Source organism: Cyrtonyx montezumae, unplaced genomic scaffold, assembly GCF_038088225.1.
Source record: "Cyrtonyx montezumae isolate F1298 unplaced genomic scaffold, pur_monq_1.0 scaffold_11, whole genome shotgun sequence".
Taxonomy (NCBI): Eukaryota; Metazoa; Chordata; class Aves; order Galliformes; family Odontophoridae; genus Cyrtonyx; species Cyrtonyx montezumae.
In genome coordinates, this window is record NW_027071837.1 from 3,727,258 (window position 1) to 3,745,321 (window position 18,064).

At 45.4% G+C, this 18,064-nt stretch overlaps 1 protein-coding gene across 1 annotated transcript in view; it reads right to left on the bottom strand.

The window, feature by feature from the left end:
• The window catches only part of GPC3 (glypican 3), a 112,380-nt gene that overhangs the window by 60,420 nt on the left and 33,896 nt on the right, over nt 1-18,064 (bottom strand). The window contains exon 3 of the mRNA XM_065729810.1: nt 5,185-5,879. Coding sequence (XP_065585882.1) covers nt 5,185-5,879 — 695 coding nt within the window. The remainder of the gene's footprint in view (nt 1-5,184; nt 5,880-18,064) is intronic.

Below are 18,064 nucleotides of genomic sequence, written 5' to 3' on the forward strand. Positions count from 1 at the left end.
ATAAAAGAAGGGGGGAAAAAGAGAGAAGCTTACAAATAGAAGCAAAAATCAAATGCTATTTTAAATTAAGGCCATGTTGCCATCTAAGACATCTCCCCCAGCTTCACGCTGGCCACATCTGCTGCATCCACTGAGCAGCTCTGCACAGCCCCACACTCTGTCCACCATGGCCAGACCCAATTCAGTGATAAATTCTCCCCCAGAGCCTCACCTTGCCCACAGCATGGGCAGGAGGTACAGCAGCACACCGTGCTAGAGCCCAGGAAAACACAGGCAAGATTGACCAACACATGAGGCATACCACATCCTCTAGAGACAAAGCTTCATTAGCAGCAAGTTAATTAACAGTGTGGCAATAACAAGCTTCTACTCTAGGCCAGGCAAGGTGTGCAACTTTCAATGGGCTGAGAAAAACCTCTGAGCTTCACTCCTGCCACCAAGGAGCAAGTGGTGGCCAAGAGCACCCATGCCAAAGACTCTCATGCTCTCACTCCCAAGAGCAAGATACTGACTCACAACCCAGAATTCTTCTCATTACTTGTTTATCATCTGCCAAGCCACCAGCAGCATGGGGGTGTACAGATCCAAATTGGTTCAGTGCTTTGCCATACGTTTCCCCAGCTATCAGAAAACCTCCACTATCTGAATCTCTTCTGACAACTCATCATAATACTCCGAAGGAATTTTCCACAGGATCTTTTTGCTGATACTGTCCTTGGTGACAGAGTTTATTTCCACCCTGCAGCAGGAACAGACGCTTGCCCCTTTTCAGGAACATTATACCATAATTATATCACATATAATACATAATTATACCACATATCACAAGATGGGTCACAAAAAGCGTGTGATGAACACACCTTGGGGTAGCTGAGCAGCTCCTAGCTTAGCCAAAGCCAAGCCTTACTGTATTTAGCTTTAAGTGAAAGAGGGAGCTGGCCACCAGCATTAGGAGAGCAGCCAGAGGATTAAACTTTTCCGATAAAGAAACAGAAAATGCAGAGGCAGTGCACCCAGCTGCCTATCCCATAGCTGTGCCGCATTAAAAGTACAAAGAAACCCATCTCAGCGTCTCAAAGGGAACGACTCTGTGAACTGCACTGTCGTTTCAAAGCTTCTCTCTGAAGCCTCTCGCCAGCTCCAGCGCAGAAAGAAACCCATTAACAGATAGGAAGACGTGGCAGGGCTCCCTGCTGCCACCCTGGAGCACAGCCCCCAGAGCAACTCCCAGATCCCAATGGGAACTGAGTAACTGAGCACAGAGACAGGGCACTGCCAAAAGCTCTTTCACTTAAATACCCTTGAACTTCACTCCTGTGCACCGGCAGGTGCTGCAGACAGAGCTACACACCTGTGCTGACTGTAGGAGGAGCAGCAGAGACTCAGCAGCAGCCCGTGGATTTGTGGTTGTACCTGGAGATGCAATCTGATATGTTTCTGAGTGGTAGGTTTGTTGGTTGTTTACATAATTTGCCGCAAGTCTTGTAAAACTAACCACAATGATCTCATGTCCCTTTGCAGCCTGCTCCCAATCCTACATTTGTTTGTGCTACAAAACATAACTCCACAGATGCCCAAACTCAGTAACACTAGCAGGTACAGCTCCCAGATGCATAGTGCAATGCAGCTAGCAAAGCCAAAAGCCAAATCCTTCCCTCTGCTGACTTACCCCACCGAGTCCCCCACTCTGGGTGCAAGAGATGTCTGCAGCCTCACCCCCAGACACACACCGTTTTTCACAGGGTCTCACCCCACTACGAGCTGCCTCTCTGCTATGATGGGTTCAAAACCCCAATGAGTTACAGGAAGGAAAAAAAACACTTGGGAAAAACACTGATGCAGACAACTGTCTGTCTGTGTCAAGTTAATAATCTTCACTTCAACTCTGCTACCTTACAAAATAAAACTGCAGTGCTGGCTATGGTTAGGGGACCCCAGAGGATGTCAGTTGTGTAACACCCAGACCTACTGCCTCTGATGTACTTTCTACAAGAGAGAAAGCCCCAACTCCAAGAGGTGTGGGGGCTGGACACGTCCTGAAATATGAACACGGTGTTTCTGTCCAGGCCATAATCCCTATGGGCATGGAAGATAAGTTTTCCACAATTTCAGAGGATTTTCATGACAAATATCCTGTCCTTATGCCTTATAACATACAGAGAGTTGAACTTTGCCTACAGAAACTTTCATGCCAAGGTTAGAAATAAGGCAGGCTGATATGAAGAGCCAGCAGGAGAGCTGCACGTTCTCAAAGAAAACTCCTGTGGTATTTCAGGCTTTGATATGACAACGGTGCCTAAAGCCAATCATCTTTACAGGATAACAGTAAATACAGCTGTTTACTTCCGGTACACTCTTTCAAACTCAATATGTACCAGTAAGTTTAACAGAGAAGCTTTCACTGCAGCACAGCTGCAAGAAGTTGCATTCTATCACTTAGGGGCAGAGATGCATACCCCAGGTCCCAATACACACAGACCAGCAGAGCTGAGTTATAAATGCCAGCTCCTCCAACACTGCCCCGCTCCTCTCTGAGCAGTTCATAGCTCCAATTGTAAGAAGTCACTCTGGGCTCTGGTTGACACAAGTTTTAGCTGAGAAATGGCAGTACTTTAGGCTCTAAAAACCCAGTGAGTGTTCACTAAGTGACAATGGCTAGACTTGTCTTGAATTTTTTCCTCTGTCCTGCTATAACTCAAGAACATCTCCAGAGCAAATAGATGAATCACACATCTGCTAAATAATCAAGAAGAGCTAATGTTTAGGTACCTAACCATAGATGGCACTAATGAATTCAAACTCTTCTACCAAGTACAAAAGCAATGAATGGTTTTGCAATGCTCAGTTACTTCATTATTATTACTTTAAATCAATTTATATTCTGGTTTGGCAAAGAATGGGCACATAATGGCTCTACTGCCATGACTTGTGTCAACTTCAGCAGTGCACTGTCTACTTATCCTCCTGTAAACACGTTCTCAGCAGACAGATCAAGGTCTCGGTATTTGATAATACAAGTGAATGTCATGCCAAAAATGCATGCTTAACGTTGTGCCAATAGAAGTACAATAGAGGAAAAACTTGTCACTCTAGGGTCTCACATCAACACATTCTGCTGGTGAACACATAAGCACAACCCAACCTCCCAGAAATTTGGTCCCTGCATCTCTCCCAAGCAATAAAGAGAACTGTGTGTGCCAAACTACCCCAGGACTGTGAAACCACCCAGGTGCCACCACGCATCCAAGGGCTGTGAAATAAAACGGTGAGACATCTCAGGCAATCACTGAGCAAAAGTGGCATAGAAAACAGCAGAGTTGAGAGCTGTTGGCTGAATGCCACGGAGTTCAAAATCCATAATCCAATACATTTCCAAAGCCCCAAAAAGATAAGAGTTACTTACAGTGCAAGTACTAAGATGACCTACATAAACACAGATCTTTTGTAAACAGGAATCAAGAATGACAGGAACAAGCAGCTAACAGGGAAACATGATAGATTTTAATCATCCCTGGCTTTAAGCAAAGCGTAACACCTTTGCCCCATCCCCAGCTCCACACTACCTGCACGGATCAATCAACAGTGTCTCAAGAAATCCTCCTCTGCAAAACAAGTGTTATGTTACGTTACCAGGTTCTATTTGTCCTTGGAGATCAAACAGAGCAGCAGTGTTTTCTGAATAAGAAAACCTCAGTTTCTCAGGAGGCTCAGGAATTCACACAGCATGTTTTTAATGCATAGGGTCTCCTCTAATAAATAGTAAACCTCACCCTTAGGATTAAACACATCCCATAACTAAAATGAGTTACCAAAACAAGGAAAACCAGACCTTCTTTAGGACACCAGAAAGGTGAGAAACACGGCTGGTGGGCATAACAGCAATGGGTTGATGGTTGGACTAGATGAGCTGAGAGGCCTCATCCAACCTTAGTTATTCTGATTCTAGGTATATTACCTGTACGTGGTACCTACTTGGACACTTTCAATAACGTTAAAAAAGAAATAAACTGTTTTCTTCTCTACCCCAAACTACAGTCCTTCAACTATAGATAGTCTCCATCCATGGCCCAGAACGCTCAATGCACTCAGACAAAACAGCCACCAGGCAAAGCAGCTCCAGCTGCACTATATACTCAAGGAAAAAATGAAGTTACAGCTTGAATGAGTGATAGTTTTTCTTCCTGTTAGTTTTCAGCATAGTCCCTAGAGCACGAGGAAGTCAGAAGACACCTGGAAAGCAGGATCATCCTCTAAGACCTACCCAATGTAGGCAAAGCACCCAGTAAGAATTAAAGATGCTGGAACACCTCAGGTCCTGATCTCCCATCCCACCTACAAGGCTCATGCCAAGGCAAATCCAGCTGAATTTCAGTCCTAAGCAACATAGAAAAAAGCAAAACCTTAATGGTCTTACAATGTACCAGGGAAGGTTCAGGTTGGATATTTGGACAGATTTTCTCTCAGAGAGGTGAGCTATGGGCATGGGCTGCCCAGAGAGCTGGTGGAGTCACTGCTGCCAGAGGCTTTAAAAAAAAAACAAAAAAACAGACGTCACACTGAGTGACATGGTTTAGAGCATTCACTTAGGAATAGGCTAACAACTGGACAAGATGATCTTACTGGTGTTCTGCTCACAAAGAAGTGAAAATGTTTCCACCAGGTTCTTGACAATAGCAGGAAAAGTGTTTACAGCTATACCCACAGCCACATACAGGAAGAACTGAACACACCCAGCCAGTGAAGGGGCTCTCTGAGCACACAGCACTCCTCCTCAGCAAGCAGCACAGTCTAAGAGATGCTCTCCCATCAGTGGCTGGCCCTTATCTGAGCCTGGGGGAGCTCCACTCTGGTCCACCCCTTCTGGTCACATGGGGAATGCAGGTGCAAACACTTTGCCTGTGCTCCCTGGGCCAGCCACAGCCCTTCACCAGGTGCCCCATCACCAGTTCAAGCCCTGACCTAACAGTTTCCCTACAGCTGACCAATCTTAATGATTCTGTGATTCTGATGCCCAGTCCCCGCAAACACTGCTTTCAAGTGCCCTGAAAAGTTTTAAAAATCAGAGAATTGAGAGGAAAGGAGAACAGAGCTGGAAATTCGAGCCCTTAGGGCTGTTGGCTGTAGGAAAGGGGTAGCTCAGTTTCAGTCCACAGCTGTGGCCAGGAGCACAGAAAACAAACTCACAGTTGCTGAGAGCTTTCCTCCATTCTTCTGCACATAGACGACCGCATCCCGCACCAGGGAGAAGAGGTTCAGCAGGACGTGCTCCATGTCATAGACGCCATGCATGCCCTTGGTCAGCCCCTCCAAGGAGCTGATGTACTCTCTCCAGTGGCGGTCGATCTCACCAACCCCTGCCAGGCACCCGTACATCACAGCACCGCAGTACCCGGCGCAGGGCTTGGCCAGGAGCAGCCCCTGGCAGTGCGAGCAGTACCACATCTTGAGCAGCGCCCGCCCGCACTCCTTGCCGAGCTTCAGGTGGTCCGTGGTGTTTATCACCTCGATCCCCAGGTTGAGTGCCTGCAGAAACACCCGTGTGGCCTGCAGAGATTTGGACACCTGCGTCATCATCATCTTCGGATAGTTACCAAAGGCCTTGAGGTCTCTCCTGGCAGCCCGCAGGCATTCAGTCATTTCTACAGAGGCATCTGGGAAGCCGGGATTAATCAAGTGGGAGTAGACCAAAGGAAATAAACTATCAAAAAATTCATTTATCATGTCATTAACGCTGATGTCAGAGCCCAGTATGTACAGAGAGACATCCGTGAAAAGTTCTCCAACAAACTTAAGAGCTCTGGGCCCCATGCTCTTGTAGTGGTTCCTAAACATGCTGTTGGTGAAGTTCCTCGCATGCCGCACTACAATCTCAAAGGCTTCTGCAAAATAAAACAAAACAGGTGATTAGGAGATGAGCTCAGGAACAGGGAGGATAACTTCAGGTCCTATCACTGCTTCCATCCTGCCCAGTGGGCAGTGGCTGACCTTCATCAGCCGTTTGGATATTAGGAAACATTTATTCTCCAAAAGAGCGGTGATGCAGTGGCACAGCTGTCCAGGGAGTGGTGGGTTCACTGTCCCTGGAGGTGCTCCAGAACTGTGGGATGTGGTACTGAGGGAGGTGGCTATGGGCATAGCAGGAGTAGGTAGGGTTTGGACTTGGGGAGCTTGGAGGTATTTTTCAGCCTCAATGATTCAGTAATCCTATGATTTCCAGGGGAATGCCCACATCCTGTAAGCACAAGCTGCATTTCAAAATTACAAAATATAGGATCTAGTTAACATTTAAGTTTTTAAAGAAAATATTGATCTGAGAAAAGGGCTAGACTGCAATTTCGCTCTCTCCCTCTTCCATATTGATTTGAAATTAACAGGAATTCTATCTTGAGACAATTGAAGACAGAGATAAATGTTTGACAATCTACACAGTGTTCAAAATCGGGAAGCAGTAAACAACGACGTCCTGTTATGAGAAGTGAAACATGCAGGAGTTTAATCACAGAGGAGATCTGGACCCAGCTGGTAGCACCGCATGTCCTCAGTGCCACTTGGAAGGCCTCTGCAGCACCTTAGCTCTCCCAAAGCCACATTTTATCTGCCCTGGACACGAGCAGCTCCATGGCCCAAAGTGGTGCTGAGCATCCAAGCTCACGGGTTGCTGACAGCCCGCGACGCAGCCGCTCTCAGCCATGTCACTGTGGAAACACGCACCCAGGCTCAATTTGCATGGAAATTACTCATGTTCAATAATTAAAGGGCGTGTTTAATTTTTAAAGCCGTAAGTTTCATTTTTTTTCTCTTTGTTAAGACGGAGATGCAGCTGTGCATGGTCTGACTCCTCCACACGGGGATCCGGGATCAGCATGGCCACAGGCAGAGCTGGGTCCCCAACAGCTCCCAGACCATCCCCAGGACTCCATGCTGCGTCCCCCAGGCACACACTGTACCCACAGGGACCTGATGCTCCCTGCTATCTCCCATACCACTGAGCAGAAAGCTACACTGTGAGCACAGACTGGAATAGAGATGACCAAACACAGCTTTTCAGACCACATTTCCACCCTTCCTGGTTCAAGAGACCCCACCAAAGCAATGGCAGGAAAGCAGATTCCAGCTGCTATGTTATAGAAAGTCTTAAGGCAAAAAAAATTAAAAAAAAAAAAGTTTCTTTAAATAGGGCACAGGGATTATGAAACTTTTTTTTCCTTTATCCTCAAGTGCACCAGAATAGCTTTTGCCTGAACAAAGAACACAAAGCACATTTTGGGGCAGCGTTTTTGACGGTGCTGGGATTCTCATGCTGTGCTCACAGCTCGACTTTAACCTCCTCTCCATGAGTTCTCTTAGAAAAAGTTATCCCCTCTTCCCTCTCCTCGCTCCTCTGTGCTTTGCAAGTTGGCATCAGAGCTGCTAGACCCTTCACTGATTAGAAAAATATTCCAGGCTCCAATGCAAGTCTCCTACAGCGAGGGATGCTGCAGAAAGGAACCGAGAGCAGCACGCATCAGAGCAGCACACACACACAGCCCCACTGCTTCAAGGGTCGTGACACACACATCATTTTCCTCATAAAGCTGCCTGAAAGTGCCTATTCCGTGCACCTCGGAGCCTTCGCATATACCCATTAGAGAGCGCAACAGGCACAACAAAGGCACACAGAGCCTCCTGCTGCCCCGCTAATAGATGTGAGAAATAATAAAACCTGGTTCAAAAAAATAATAATAAAGTCTCCCAGATCCAAAATATCTCACCCCCAGCTCCCCTGGCGTTTGCTACAAGAACACTAAAACCCAGGCACCAGGCGTGACCCAGGGCCACGTTATGATTGCTTCAAAGTGGGGGAAGTGTGTGGGTCAGCCCCCACACTTGGGGCTTTGCTACTGGGAAAAACTCATAGCACGGCACTCCCACATCCCTAATTGCTGGGGGGCAATTCTTTTATTATTTTTATTTCAAAGGTATCTTGAAACCCTGGCATTTAGAGAAGCTGGTTCTCAGCTCTTGCTGAAGCAGTGACAGGGTGCAATGGCAGACTTGCACCCATCTTCCAGCGTGCATAGCAGCACAGGGTTCACTTATTACTACTGCTGCGCACACAACAGAGCTCAACCGTACCACACTTCCCCAGAGCCTCAAGTTGCACCAGGAGAGGTGGAAGTTGAATAGTAGGAACAGTTTATTCTCTGGAAGATTGGTGGGGCACTGGCACAGGCTGCCCAGGGAGTTACCATCCCTGGAGGTTTTTCAGAACTGTGGGGATGTGGCACTGAGGGATGTGGTCAGTAAGCAATATCGGTGGTAGGTGGACGGTTGGATTAGATGACCTTAGAGGTCTTTTCTAACCTAATAATTCTGTGATTCTAACAACTCGGTGCCAGGTGACACCAAGGGAAGTGGTGCAGGACATGAGGCTGAGCACTGCCAGCTGTAAAGCTCCATACCTGTGCTGGTGATGAGCTCTGGGAAGGGCAGTTTATAAGGGCTCACAAAGGATGCGTGAAACAGTGAAACCTTTACTCCAGAGCACATTTATCAGGCAACAATGGAAAAGCATGGGCTATTATTCTTGTTCCTGCTGGACTCCCCTCAAGCACCTGGGGAGGAATTGCAATGGTCAAGAAGGAAGGATGACACTATGTCACCATCAAATTGGCACATATGGGCAGGTGCCATCTCCACTATGTTGTGGCATGTGAATTCACATGTTCCTAACACAAACACTACACTCCCTTCAAGTCCAGGATTTCAAATGGTCAAGAGCCCCATACATCTAAAATAAATGCTCAGCCACAAAAAAAAAACAAACCCACACCACACACACTTCACATTCACAGATGGAAATTCCAATGTTCATCAAGAAAATCCCCCAAGTTTTGCTTTTTGTAAACTCGCCAAGCTTATTGACATGACAATTGCTGTGGTACTGCTGGGAAGCTGAGAAAGCAGCCATAGGCATCCACATGTGAGTGAGCTCTGGAGAGGAAAATACTTCTTTAATACCTCATGGCAGCAGCCTGTATTCCTGAAAGACACACAAAGGAGCTCACCAAGAGAGAAACAACTGTTTGCAATAATGGCCTGGCTGCCACAGGCACTGCTGGTGAGACGAACTGCAAGTCATTTTTCAAACAGCAGGTAATATTTATTTACAAACTTGGAAAAGGTTTGCAGTATATTGAGCAGAAAGGAAACAAAACCCAAGAGTTTTTCCCCTGGCAGCAATAAGAGCAGACTCCAGATTTGTTCCTTTATGATTTACACTACTGTGCAAGTTTTTAACAACATTATCTGGAGACAAAAGCTCTTCTAGGCAGCATAATTACTTTTGTCTGCAGCATTACAAAGCCCATCAGATGGTGCCACTGCTGCTCTTACAAAGTTTGTCTCTCTGAACACATTTGGAACTTAGGAAATGGGCTTTTCCCTCCTCAGCTATGAGACTGCCTTTTGAAACACTGTCACGATAAAATTTATGGACTCGAGCTCCCAAGGATTATGAGATTAGCTTCAAAGCATTTGTAATAGAAATTAAAACGGTTTAATTATTCTGTCTTCCCACTTTTAAGCCACCAGGGCTCACATGTTCTGCCTTTGTTCCATCACCATTAGACCAAAGAGTAGAGGTCTGTCTCCAATCTACAGATCAGAGGGGCTCCTTCCCCCCCACCTCTGTGCCCTCCCATGGGAGCCAAGGTAGAGGTTTCCAAAGGCAGAGCTGCTCATCAGCCAAAGCCGTACCATTTTGCTCATCAGAGAGCACCTTCTCCTAATTATCTGTGCCCATCAAAATGCCAGGCTCAAAACCCATTTATTTTAATTGTTCAGCTTATTTAGTGCCCTGGCATTTGGAAACACATTCCCTGAAGCTTTTCATAAAAATACTGTATGCTAACTCCTCATTAGACCCACTCCAAATGCCTCGAGAACACACTCCCATTACACTCTAGGTAGCAGTCCGACTGCTGAGCAATTAGCCACACTGCAGCTCACCATTTTATTTACATCCTGCCCACAAACCCCTTAATGTCAGGGCTCTGAGGTGCCATGCTCCATGTGGGCTTCCCAAGAAGAACTCCCAGGAAGGACTTCTTGACAAATGACTTCTCACAGGAGAAGTTTTTCCAGGAGCTTTGTGCTTCAACACGCGTCTGCAGTGCTGTTGATTAAATATGGGTTGCACATCTATTGTATAATTTGTTTTTTCGGAGCATCAAGTAATATTCTGCTTTGTGCCTTGACAGATGTGCGAATGCTTAAGAGATTCTTGAAAATTTAATAAAGACAAAGTTAAAAATGCAAACAGTCAAGGCTGGCACGAGGGGAGGGTGAATATGATTCTTTGTCAAAGCCAAGGGGAGCAGGGGGAATAAGGGCAGGCTCAGCTGAAGCCGAGGAAATACAAGAAGGAAAGGCTGAGAGGGATGGATGGAGCTGCTGCAGCCAGAAAGCAAGCTCTCTTTGTAGGGGCAGTGGATGGATGGTGGGATGATAGCTGCTATAGCTCTATCAGGTGAGTGAGGCACATCTCTTGCATCCACACATAGGACCTTGTGCTCTCTCTAATGCTAGATGCAAAGATGTCCCACCCTTGAGTTCAGATAACCCAGTGGAAGCGTGCTTCTGAATCCAGCTTTGCCTGGTAACCTGTCAGACAAATACAGGCTAAACCCTTCCCCATGCACCCCGTGCTTATATCCTGGTGGGTTAGGGTTGGACTAGATGATCCCAAGATCATCGAGTGTTTTCCAACCTTAATGACTCCATGATTCTATTTGGAAACTCTCATTTGGAGAAGACATTAACCTGCACCCTCCACTTGCACAGAGCTGGAGCTTGAGGTCAGGGACCAGCATTTCTCTTGTGGCTATACACAGAAATACACACACTCACGATATTTCATATCTTCCTCTTTCCTTCTAAAGGTAAAAAGTTAATTAAACTAATCCAACAGGACAAAATAAATCACTGAAAGCACCAAGCTTTTGTTATGCTGTAATTATATCAATAATATGCTCAGAACTAATGTCACATCACTGGGGAACTCTCACCTTCACTGTTGTTACTGCAAATATTTATACTACAAATCACATCACTCTTCTCTCTCTGATTTGCTTTCAAGATTATGATCTCCACCCACAAGTGGAAAAAAATAAAGGTAAAGTGCCCCAGAAACCAGCTCTTGGTCAACACCCAACCACATTTCTACTAAGTGAAAGCTCCAACATCCAAAATAATGGTGTTATAAGGACAGCAAGTAAGAATTTTACCTCTTAAATGGGCAAAATGTGTTTGAAGCAGAGGACAAGTGATACCATAAATTCCTTCTCAAATTTACAAGGCAAACATCTAACAGCCAACTCTTCCTAAAACTCAGGACACCAATTTGTGGACTTCCTCCATTTATTTTAAACTAAGGTGTATAAGCAATTTCTAACATTGTCTAACTAGCAAATTCCTTTATTCATCAGAATAAATGAAGGTAAGTCACTGGGTTACGTCGACTTGGAAGAATCTGAAAAAAGACTTGTGGAAGTGCATTGGTCTCCTTCATTTCAGAACAGCAGATCTGAGGCAGGTTTTCCAGGCTCCCTTTCATTTCAGCAGGCTTTTATCGGCCCGTTAAGTCTCCAACAATGGAGAGCAGACTATTTATTTAAGAAGCAAATTCCTTCTTTTCTAATCTCTCCTGGTCAAATTCTCTTTAAAGTTATCTCAACTGTCTGATGAAAAGCAAATGGCAGAAAATCAGTTCTTGATCCCTATAGTAACATGAAGGGCCCGAACATCTTTAAGGGCACCTATTGGCTGTTTTTGAAGCACTTCAGCCTCATACCCTTTATTTCTGGTTTTGCTTCCTACCTGTGCTCTCAGAACTCAGGGAAGGAATTCAGTAACAGCTCAGTAACAGAGTTAAAAGCAACGAATATCGGTGTAATTTTCTTCCCCTAAAGAGTGTCTCTTCCCAAGACAGAGCAATGACAAGGCTCCCAAAAGCAATTTAGCGATGTCAGACTGATTTTGCCTAAAGACACCTCAGGAGGACAGGGATTTCCCACATGAAGATGAGAATGTGGATCATTTCAGAAGCCCAAGTGCCATTGCTCCCAGCATTCCCCAGACACCAACCCTAGGCACCATCCTCTGCCCAAGTCCTGAGCTTCCAGACTTCAAGCAGTCCAAAAACTGCTCCTACCTCTGAAGCAAATCTCCCACATTAATTTTACATTCATTTATTTTTATAAGATGCACGAGCAGGTCCCACGACTGGGACCTGATCTGATTAACACTCCTTTCCAAAAGGAAATGTTTTATCATCTCCTTACTCCCTCCCATTGTAACTGGAGCGCGGGATTAGAATTTGGCTTTGAAGAAGGCAACTCATAGCACTGTTGCCAGAAATCGATTCGAGGCTGCACTGCCTGCTCTGGACAGGCTTTCCTCCAAGAACATGAATAATCCCCTGCAAGGTAACAGCACTATTCATCTCTCGAAAGTTCCTCACAGGCGTAAATCCCTCGCTGAAGAAGGGGCCACGTGCTCAGTGCCTTCCCAGTAAATTAAAATTCAGCTCGTTCTTTTTCCAAAGAGAAACACAAAGAGTGTTGATCAATAAATTTACCAAAAGTTAGATGGCAGCTGGTTTTCTCAGTAATTGAGCAACCACTCTCAGACGTGGTTTAGCGCATAATCCCTGGATCAATATAAGTTTTGATTTATAAATAACGATAACAAAAGTAGCAAGGACAAATAACGCTTGCAAAAAGTAAACACCTTCTCCAAAGGATGCTTCCAGCATAAACCTCTCAAAGTAAAGACTGCATATTTCAAGGGCTGTGTGTGAAAATGACACAGAATACATTGTCTGACACAGTTAAATATTCATCCCCAGCACTGCTGTGTTCAGACACGTGCGTTCTGCAGCTCAGTGCCTCCTGAAGGCACAGGGAAATGTCCTGCACAGATGGACACCAGCGATGTGCTAAGAACACAGTGGCATCTACCAGCATGAATTGTGACTGTGGGCAGCAAAGAGGTGGGAAAAGTGGATCCCTCCCCCAGGAAATGACCCCTTGGTGGTGTTTGCTAAGCATACACTTCTAACTATGGAATCTGTTCTCCTGAAGAAAAATTACCAGAGTCACTTCCCCTCTGAACACCTCCACACAAGATATTTCCTTACTGCCAGTGTTGTGTTTATTATGGAGCCTTTCCTAGGCGTGAAAAAGAGGCTGGAGAGAATAATAAATCCCATCATCTGACAATGTTTTCAATTACTCTGCATGTTAAAATGATGCTACCACAAACAGGTTGTAAGAGATATGCTGCAAAACCTATTAACTTACTGTAAATCTATTCAAGCCAGGAATTCACACCTTGCAGAATGTTGCCATTAGTCCTGGGAGTGAGTTTATTGCTGGACAGGGAGGGCATGAGCCCATGAGGGTCATTTCAAAGACATGTGGCACCACAACCTGGCCAAATAGGAATAGGGTTAGGGCGTTTATCATGTTAGTGAATCTTTGAGTAGGTGCTTGCACACTTCCCTGTACATTCGCCACCAAATAAAAGGGCAGATTTCTTTTTCTGAGTGTACAGATTGCTTCTCCTCTCTTCCAGTGGAAGTGTCACTATCTCTGGGAAGTAACAACAGCAGGCATACAATTCAGGACCTGATTGTATTTATATTTTATATTCACAGAGAGGAGAATATTCGAGGGAAAAGAACTCAGGGTCAAATTCAGAGATTCCTGACCCAATCCCATTCCCTGCTCCAAGCCCACTTGTGCTTGCCCCGAAAAACATTTTCCCTCAAAAAGTTCTTCTTTGTGACTTCTTGTCAAGAATCAAAAAGATTCATTTCCTGTGAGGTCTGCACTTAGCCGACTGGCTCGGGCATGTCAGAGATGGATCCTTCTTGATAACAGAGTAATGGGAGTTGTTACAGCCCCTGGAGAAGGAGAGCAGCAGGCCCATTTTCTGCTATCTGAGCTGATTGTTTGCTGCTGCTCCTCTGATAGCACAGGGAGAGGGGAGCTCGCATCTTCCTGTCAGCATCCACTGCTGCTGAGCCTCCCACGGCAGCAATATGGAAAAGGTGGGGGGAAGGAAATTAAAGCCTGGCAGCCCCAAGCCATGCCCACACCCATACAGCTTCATTACCTTGAGTTGAAAGCTCCCAAAGGAAAGATCTGCACGCTTGGGACCAGCACCAAGAACCAATCTGGCTCTTGCCACAAAGAGTGGCAAGCAACCTCTGTGCAGACAGCATCCCATTCTTAAAATAGGAAAGCGTATCCTGGTACAAGGAAACAGCAATCTTCTGCACTTGTTTAGCCAGAGTTTGTGCTAAAAAGCCTCTCTTCTCTTTTCCTGCTGCCAATTGGATGGCATTTTATATACACGAGATGTCTGAAACTGCAATAAAACCCCAGTGGCAAAAATAAAACTAGAGAGAGAAAAAGCAGCTCCTGCTCAGAGCAGCAGTTGGGGGGGGGATGTTAGAAGCTGTCTGTAGCAAAAGCCATTAAAGTTTGCAAACATGCAGCTCTGTGCAAACTACTGGCAGACACTGAGCCCCCCTTGGGTCAGACAAAGAGCCCACGGACGCCAGGGCTGCAGAGCCTCCCCATAAACACTTCCACTTTAAGCCAGTTTCACTGGAAAAGGTCAAGACCAGTAACAGCACAACATGTGTTATCGGTTAAACAAAGTGAGGAGCTATCAGTTAAACAAAGAGCACTTAGACACAAACCAAACCAAAGAACCTCTGTATTCCAGGCACCCAGATGAATCTCTCGTGCCCAGCTGAGCCGCTGGGTTCTGTGTGCAGTCTCCATGAAGTCTGTACAGTGATTTATTCTTTAGCTGTATAGGTATAAATCAACTACCCAGGTAAAGAGAGTACAGAAGGAATGAAAAAATAACACAGGTAGCAACTTCCAAAGCTCCTAGTGCCACCTACATCTGCTGCCCAGAGTTGGCTGCTATGTTTCTGATTTCCCACCCATGAGCATCACCTCCTTACTTCCCAGTTTGTATACACAGCAGATAAACTGGTTTCGAATTGAGATACATATTAAATAGGCCTTTACCAAGCAAGTCTGCCCTTTTCATGGCACACGTTTCCATACCATGTCATCTTATGGGTATGGAAATACGGGCAGGATTCAAACCAGAGCGTTCCTCACTCCAGCAAACAAGACCTGCAGGAAAACTTCACCTTCAATAGAAGCTGAGCCTATTGTCAGGTGCTGGAGCTTCTCTTACTTATTGCAGAATCTGCTGTAAAGGATTTGCAGAGGGGATAATGTAGGATTTCTGTTCAGAATTTAAAACCAAAACAAACTGTGTTCTTGCCGCTGTGGGAAAAAGCTTGAAAATGTGACCCGCAGTGCTGGGAGACGAGGAAGGCAAATTAAGCAAAACCTCACAATGTATCGTTTTTCCAAATTGCCAGTTTTAATGCTGATCACATTGTTCTCAGGACTTTAATCATGATTTCATAATGCCCCGAGGTTATGGGAACCAAAAACCACATGCTTGCGCTGAAATGAGACAGCAAAACATTCTGCAAATTCATCTTTCCTACAAAGAATGCTCATGTTTCATTCCTCATCTTTACCCCCCGCTAAGGCAGAACGTTACCAGCATCTCACTGGGACCTACAAGCTTCAGCTCATGTGAACAACTGCCACTAAAAGCTGAAAATCCCTCGTGTGTGCACACCACTACCCCAACAGCAACAGGCTCATGCTCCACTTTTTTACTAAGCAAACACCCCGAGCAGGAAGGTGTATCTGCAGCCCTAAGCAGAGCAAAATCAAAATCATCGATCGAATAAATAGAGACATCAGCAACACTGCAGAACATGAGCATTTCAAAAGGTACTTTGACACGGATTTGACTGCATACAGTCTTCCTTTATTGCAAATACAATTTATTTTTTCCTTTTTAAAAGGTCTGGATTAATAACCAGCCTCGTGATAATTGTGTTTGAAGTGGGTGCAATCTGCTGCCCTACAGCTCGTGCAAAGGGCTCTCAGCCCCACTCTGCCCCACTGCTCCCACTGCAGGAGCCATCCAGAGAAAGGCTCATTTCACTAATGCACCTTATTTGTCTGTACTTAGAGCAGTTAAAAGAGGGTAGGGGGAGTAAAGAAAAGTAGTGGTAAATTTGTTAGATTTTTGTTGCTTTGTAAACCATTTAAACAAACAGAAAATCACTTCCACTCCAAAGCAGAGTGGGTTTCACAGACCACTTTTCCACTCTCCAGCTTGCTCTCTCCATCAAATGAACTAGGCAGTAACATCAACTGGAAGGCAGCAAAAAGCAAACAGAAGGGCTGAACTGCTTCTCACCCTTCACATTCCTGTGCAAACCCATTCCTGCAGCACACTGCTTCTCTAATAGCCCAGAACTGAAGCCTTAAAACCCCGTCTGCAGGGAGAATTAGACTGGATTTATTGCAAACACCTCCTCCGGACACTTGTAAAGCAATTTGAGAGCACCTAATGGATTTAGGATTTAGCTAAATTGGTGCAACACAATAAAGAGATTAAGAGTGTGGTCAATCACAAGTCATTGAGTTAGTGCATCCTCACAAAGCTGCCAGCCACCAGCAAGGTCCAAGTAATAGCTGAGGAGGGAAAAATGGAAGAACACAGCTCAGCTGGAGGGATGACATGAACGGGGAGAAGACTTGGAGTGCCCAACTCTACCTGGCAGCAGTGCCACACACCAGGAAATGGGGGAAAAAGCCATTTTTCCCAAGAAAACATTCAGGAGAAGGTTTGTAACAAATTGTTCTTTTGGCAGTCCAGGAAATAATTGGATCGTATTCTGATTTTGTGTTCATAGAGGCTCTATGGAAGAGCAGAGCCAGCCTCACCCCAGCGATCTATCAATCACATTCCTTGCAGCACCATTTGTTTCTGAGCAAACAGACTCGTTAATAACTTCCCACCCAAGACAGTGGAACTATAAATGTTTTGTTCAGACAAGCCCTACACCACTTCTGTTAGTTCTTCCCTATATACAAGCTATCTTCATTTCAGAAGAAGCCATCCGTTTTTCAGTCGCCAAGTAATTACTTTTCAAACAAGCTGTAACGAAAGGCTTCCCCCATAGAGAACTCCATTTCCAAGTGAGAACACAAGTATCCAAATATTTCAGTGGTTGGAATTATGCTGTAATAGCCTACCTTATTGGTTCATTTCATATCAAACTTTGTGAGGCTTCCAGGCATTTACACCACCAGCTCTCCTTCCCTTACTGTAAAATCTTTTTTATTGACAATTCAATCATGTCAGGTTTGGAACAGTAGACGCACTGATTTGATCAGCTATCATTGAATTTACAACATATAAATGACAGCACCATCTCTGGCCCACGTCTCAAGCAGCTGCCTTCTATCGATTTATATTCTACTAGTAAGGAAGAAAAATTGCAGCACAATGTAGTGGTATAGTCTGAGATCAATACCAATTTTTTTCTTAATGACACAAAGGCCAAGATAAGGACAGCATAAGTCAAAGCCAGACAGATCAAATTTGCCCGATATCCCTTTCAATTACTGAGGTACATACACAGGGATGTGTAACATTAAAGCTGAGGGGAGCATTATCAAAATGGTTTAAAATTACAATGGACTTACAAGGCTGCCTGATGTCCCCATGGCCTCTGGCACTGTGATAGACGGGTTGGGTTCTCCTCTTTCCAGCCACCATGGCACACAGCACAGAGCAAAGCCTTGGGGATCTCTACAACGGCCTGAAAGGAGATGGTATGGAGGGAGAGGTTGGCCTCATCTCCCAGGTGGTAGTGAGAGGATGAGGGTTCCTCACCTCACCTTGTGTCAGGAGAGGTTCAGGTGGAATATTAGGCAATATTTCTTCCCTGAAAGAGTACTGATGCACTGGCACGGGCTGTCCAGAGAGGTGGTGGGGACACAGTCCTTGGAGGTGGTCAAGAACTGCGGAGTTGTGACACTGAAAGACACACTTATGGCCATGGTGGGAGCAGGTTGGGGTTGGGCTTGGTCTTAGAGGAGTTTTCCAACTGTAA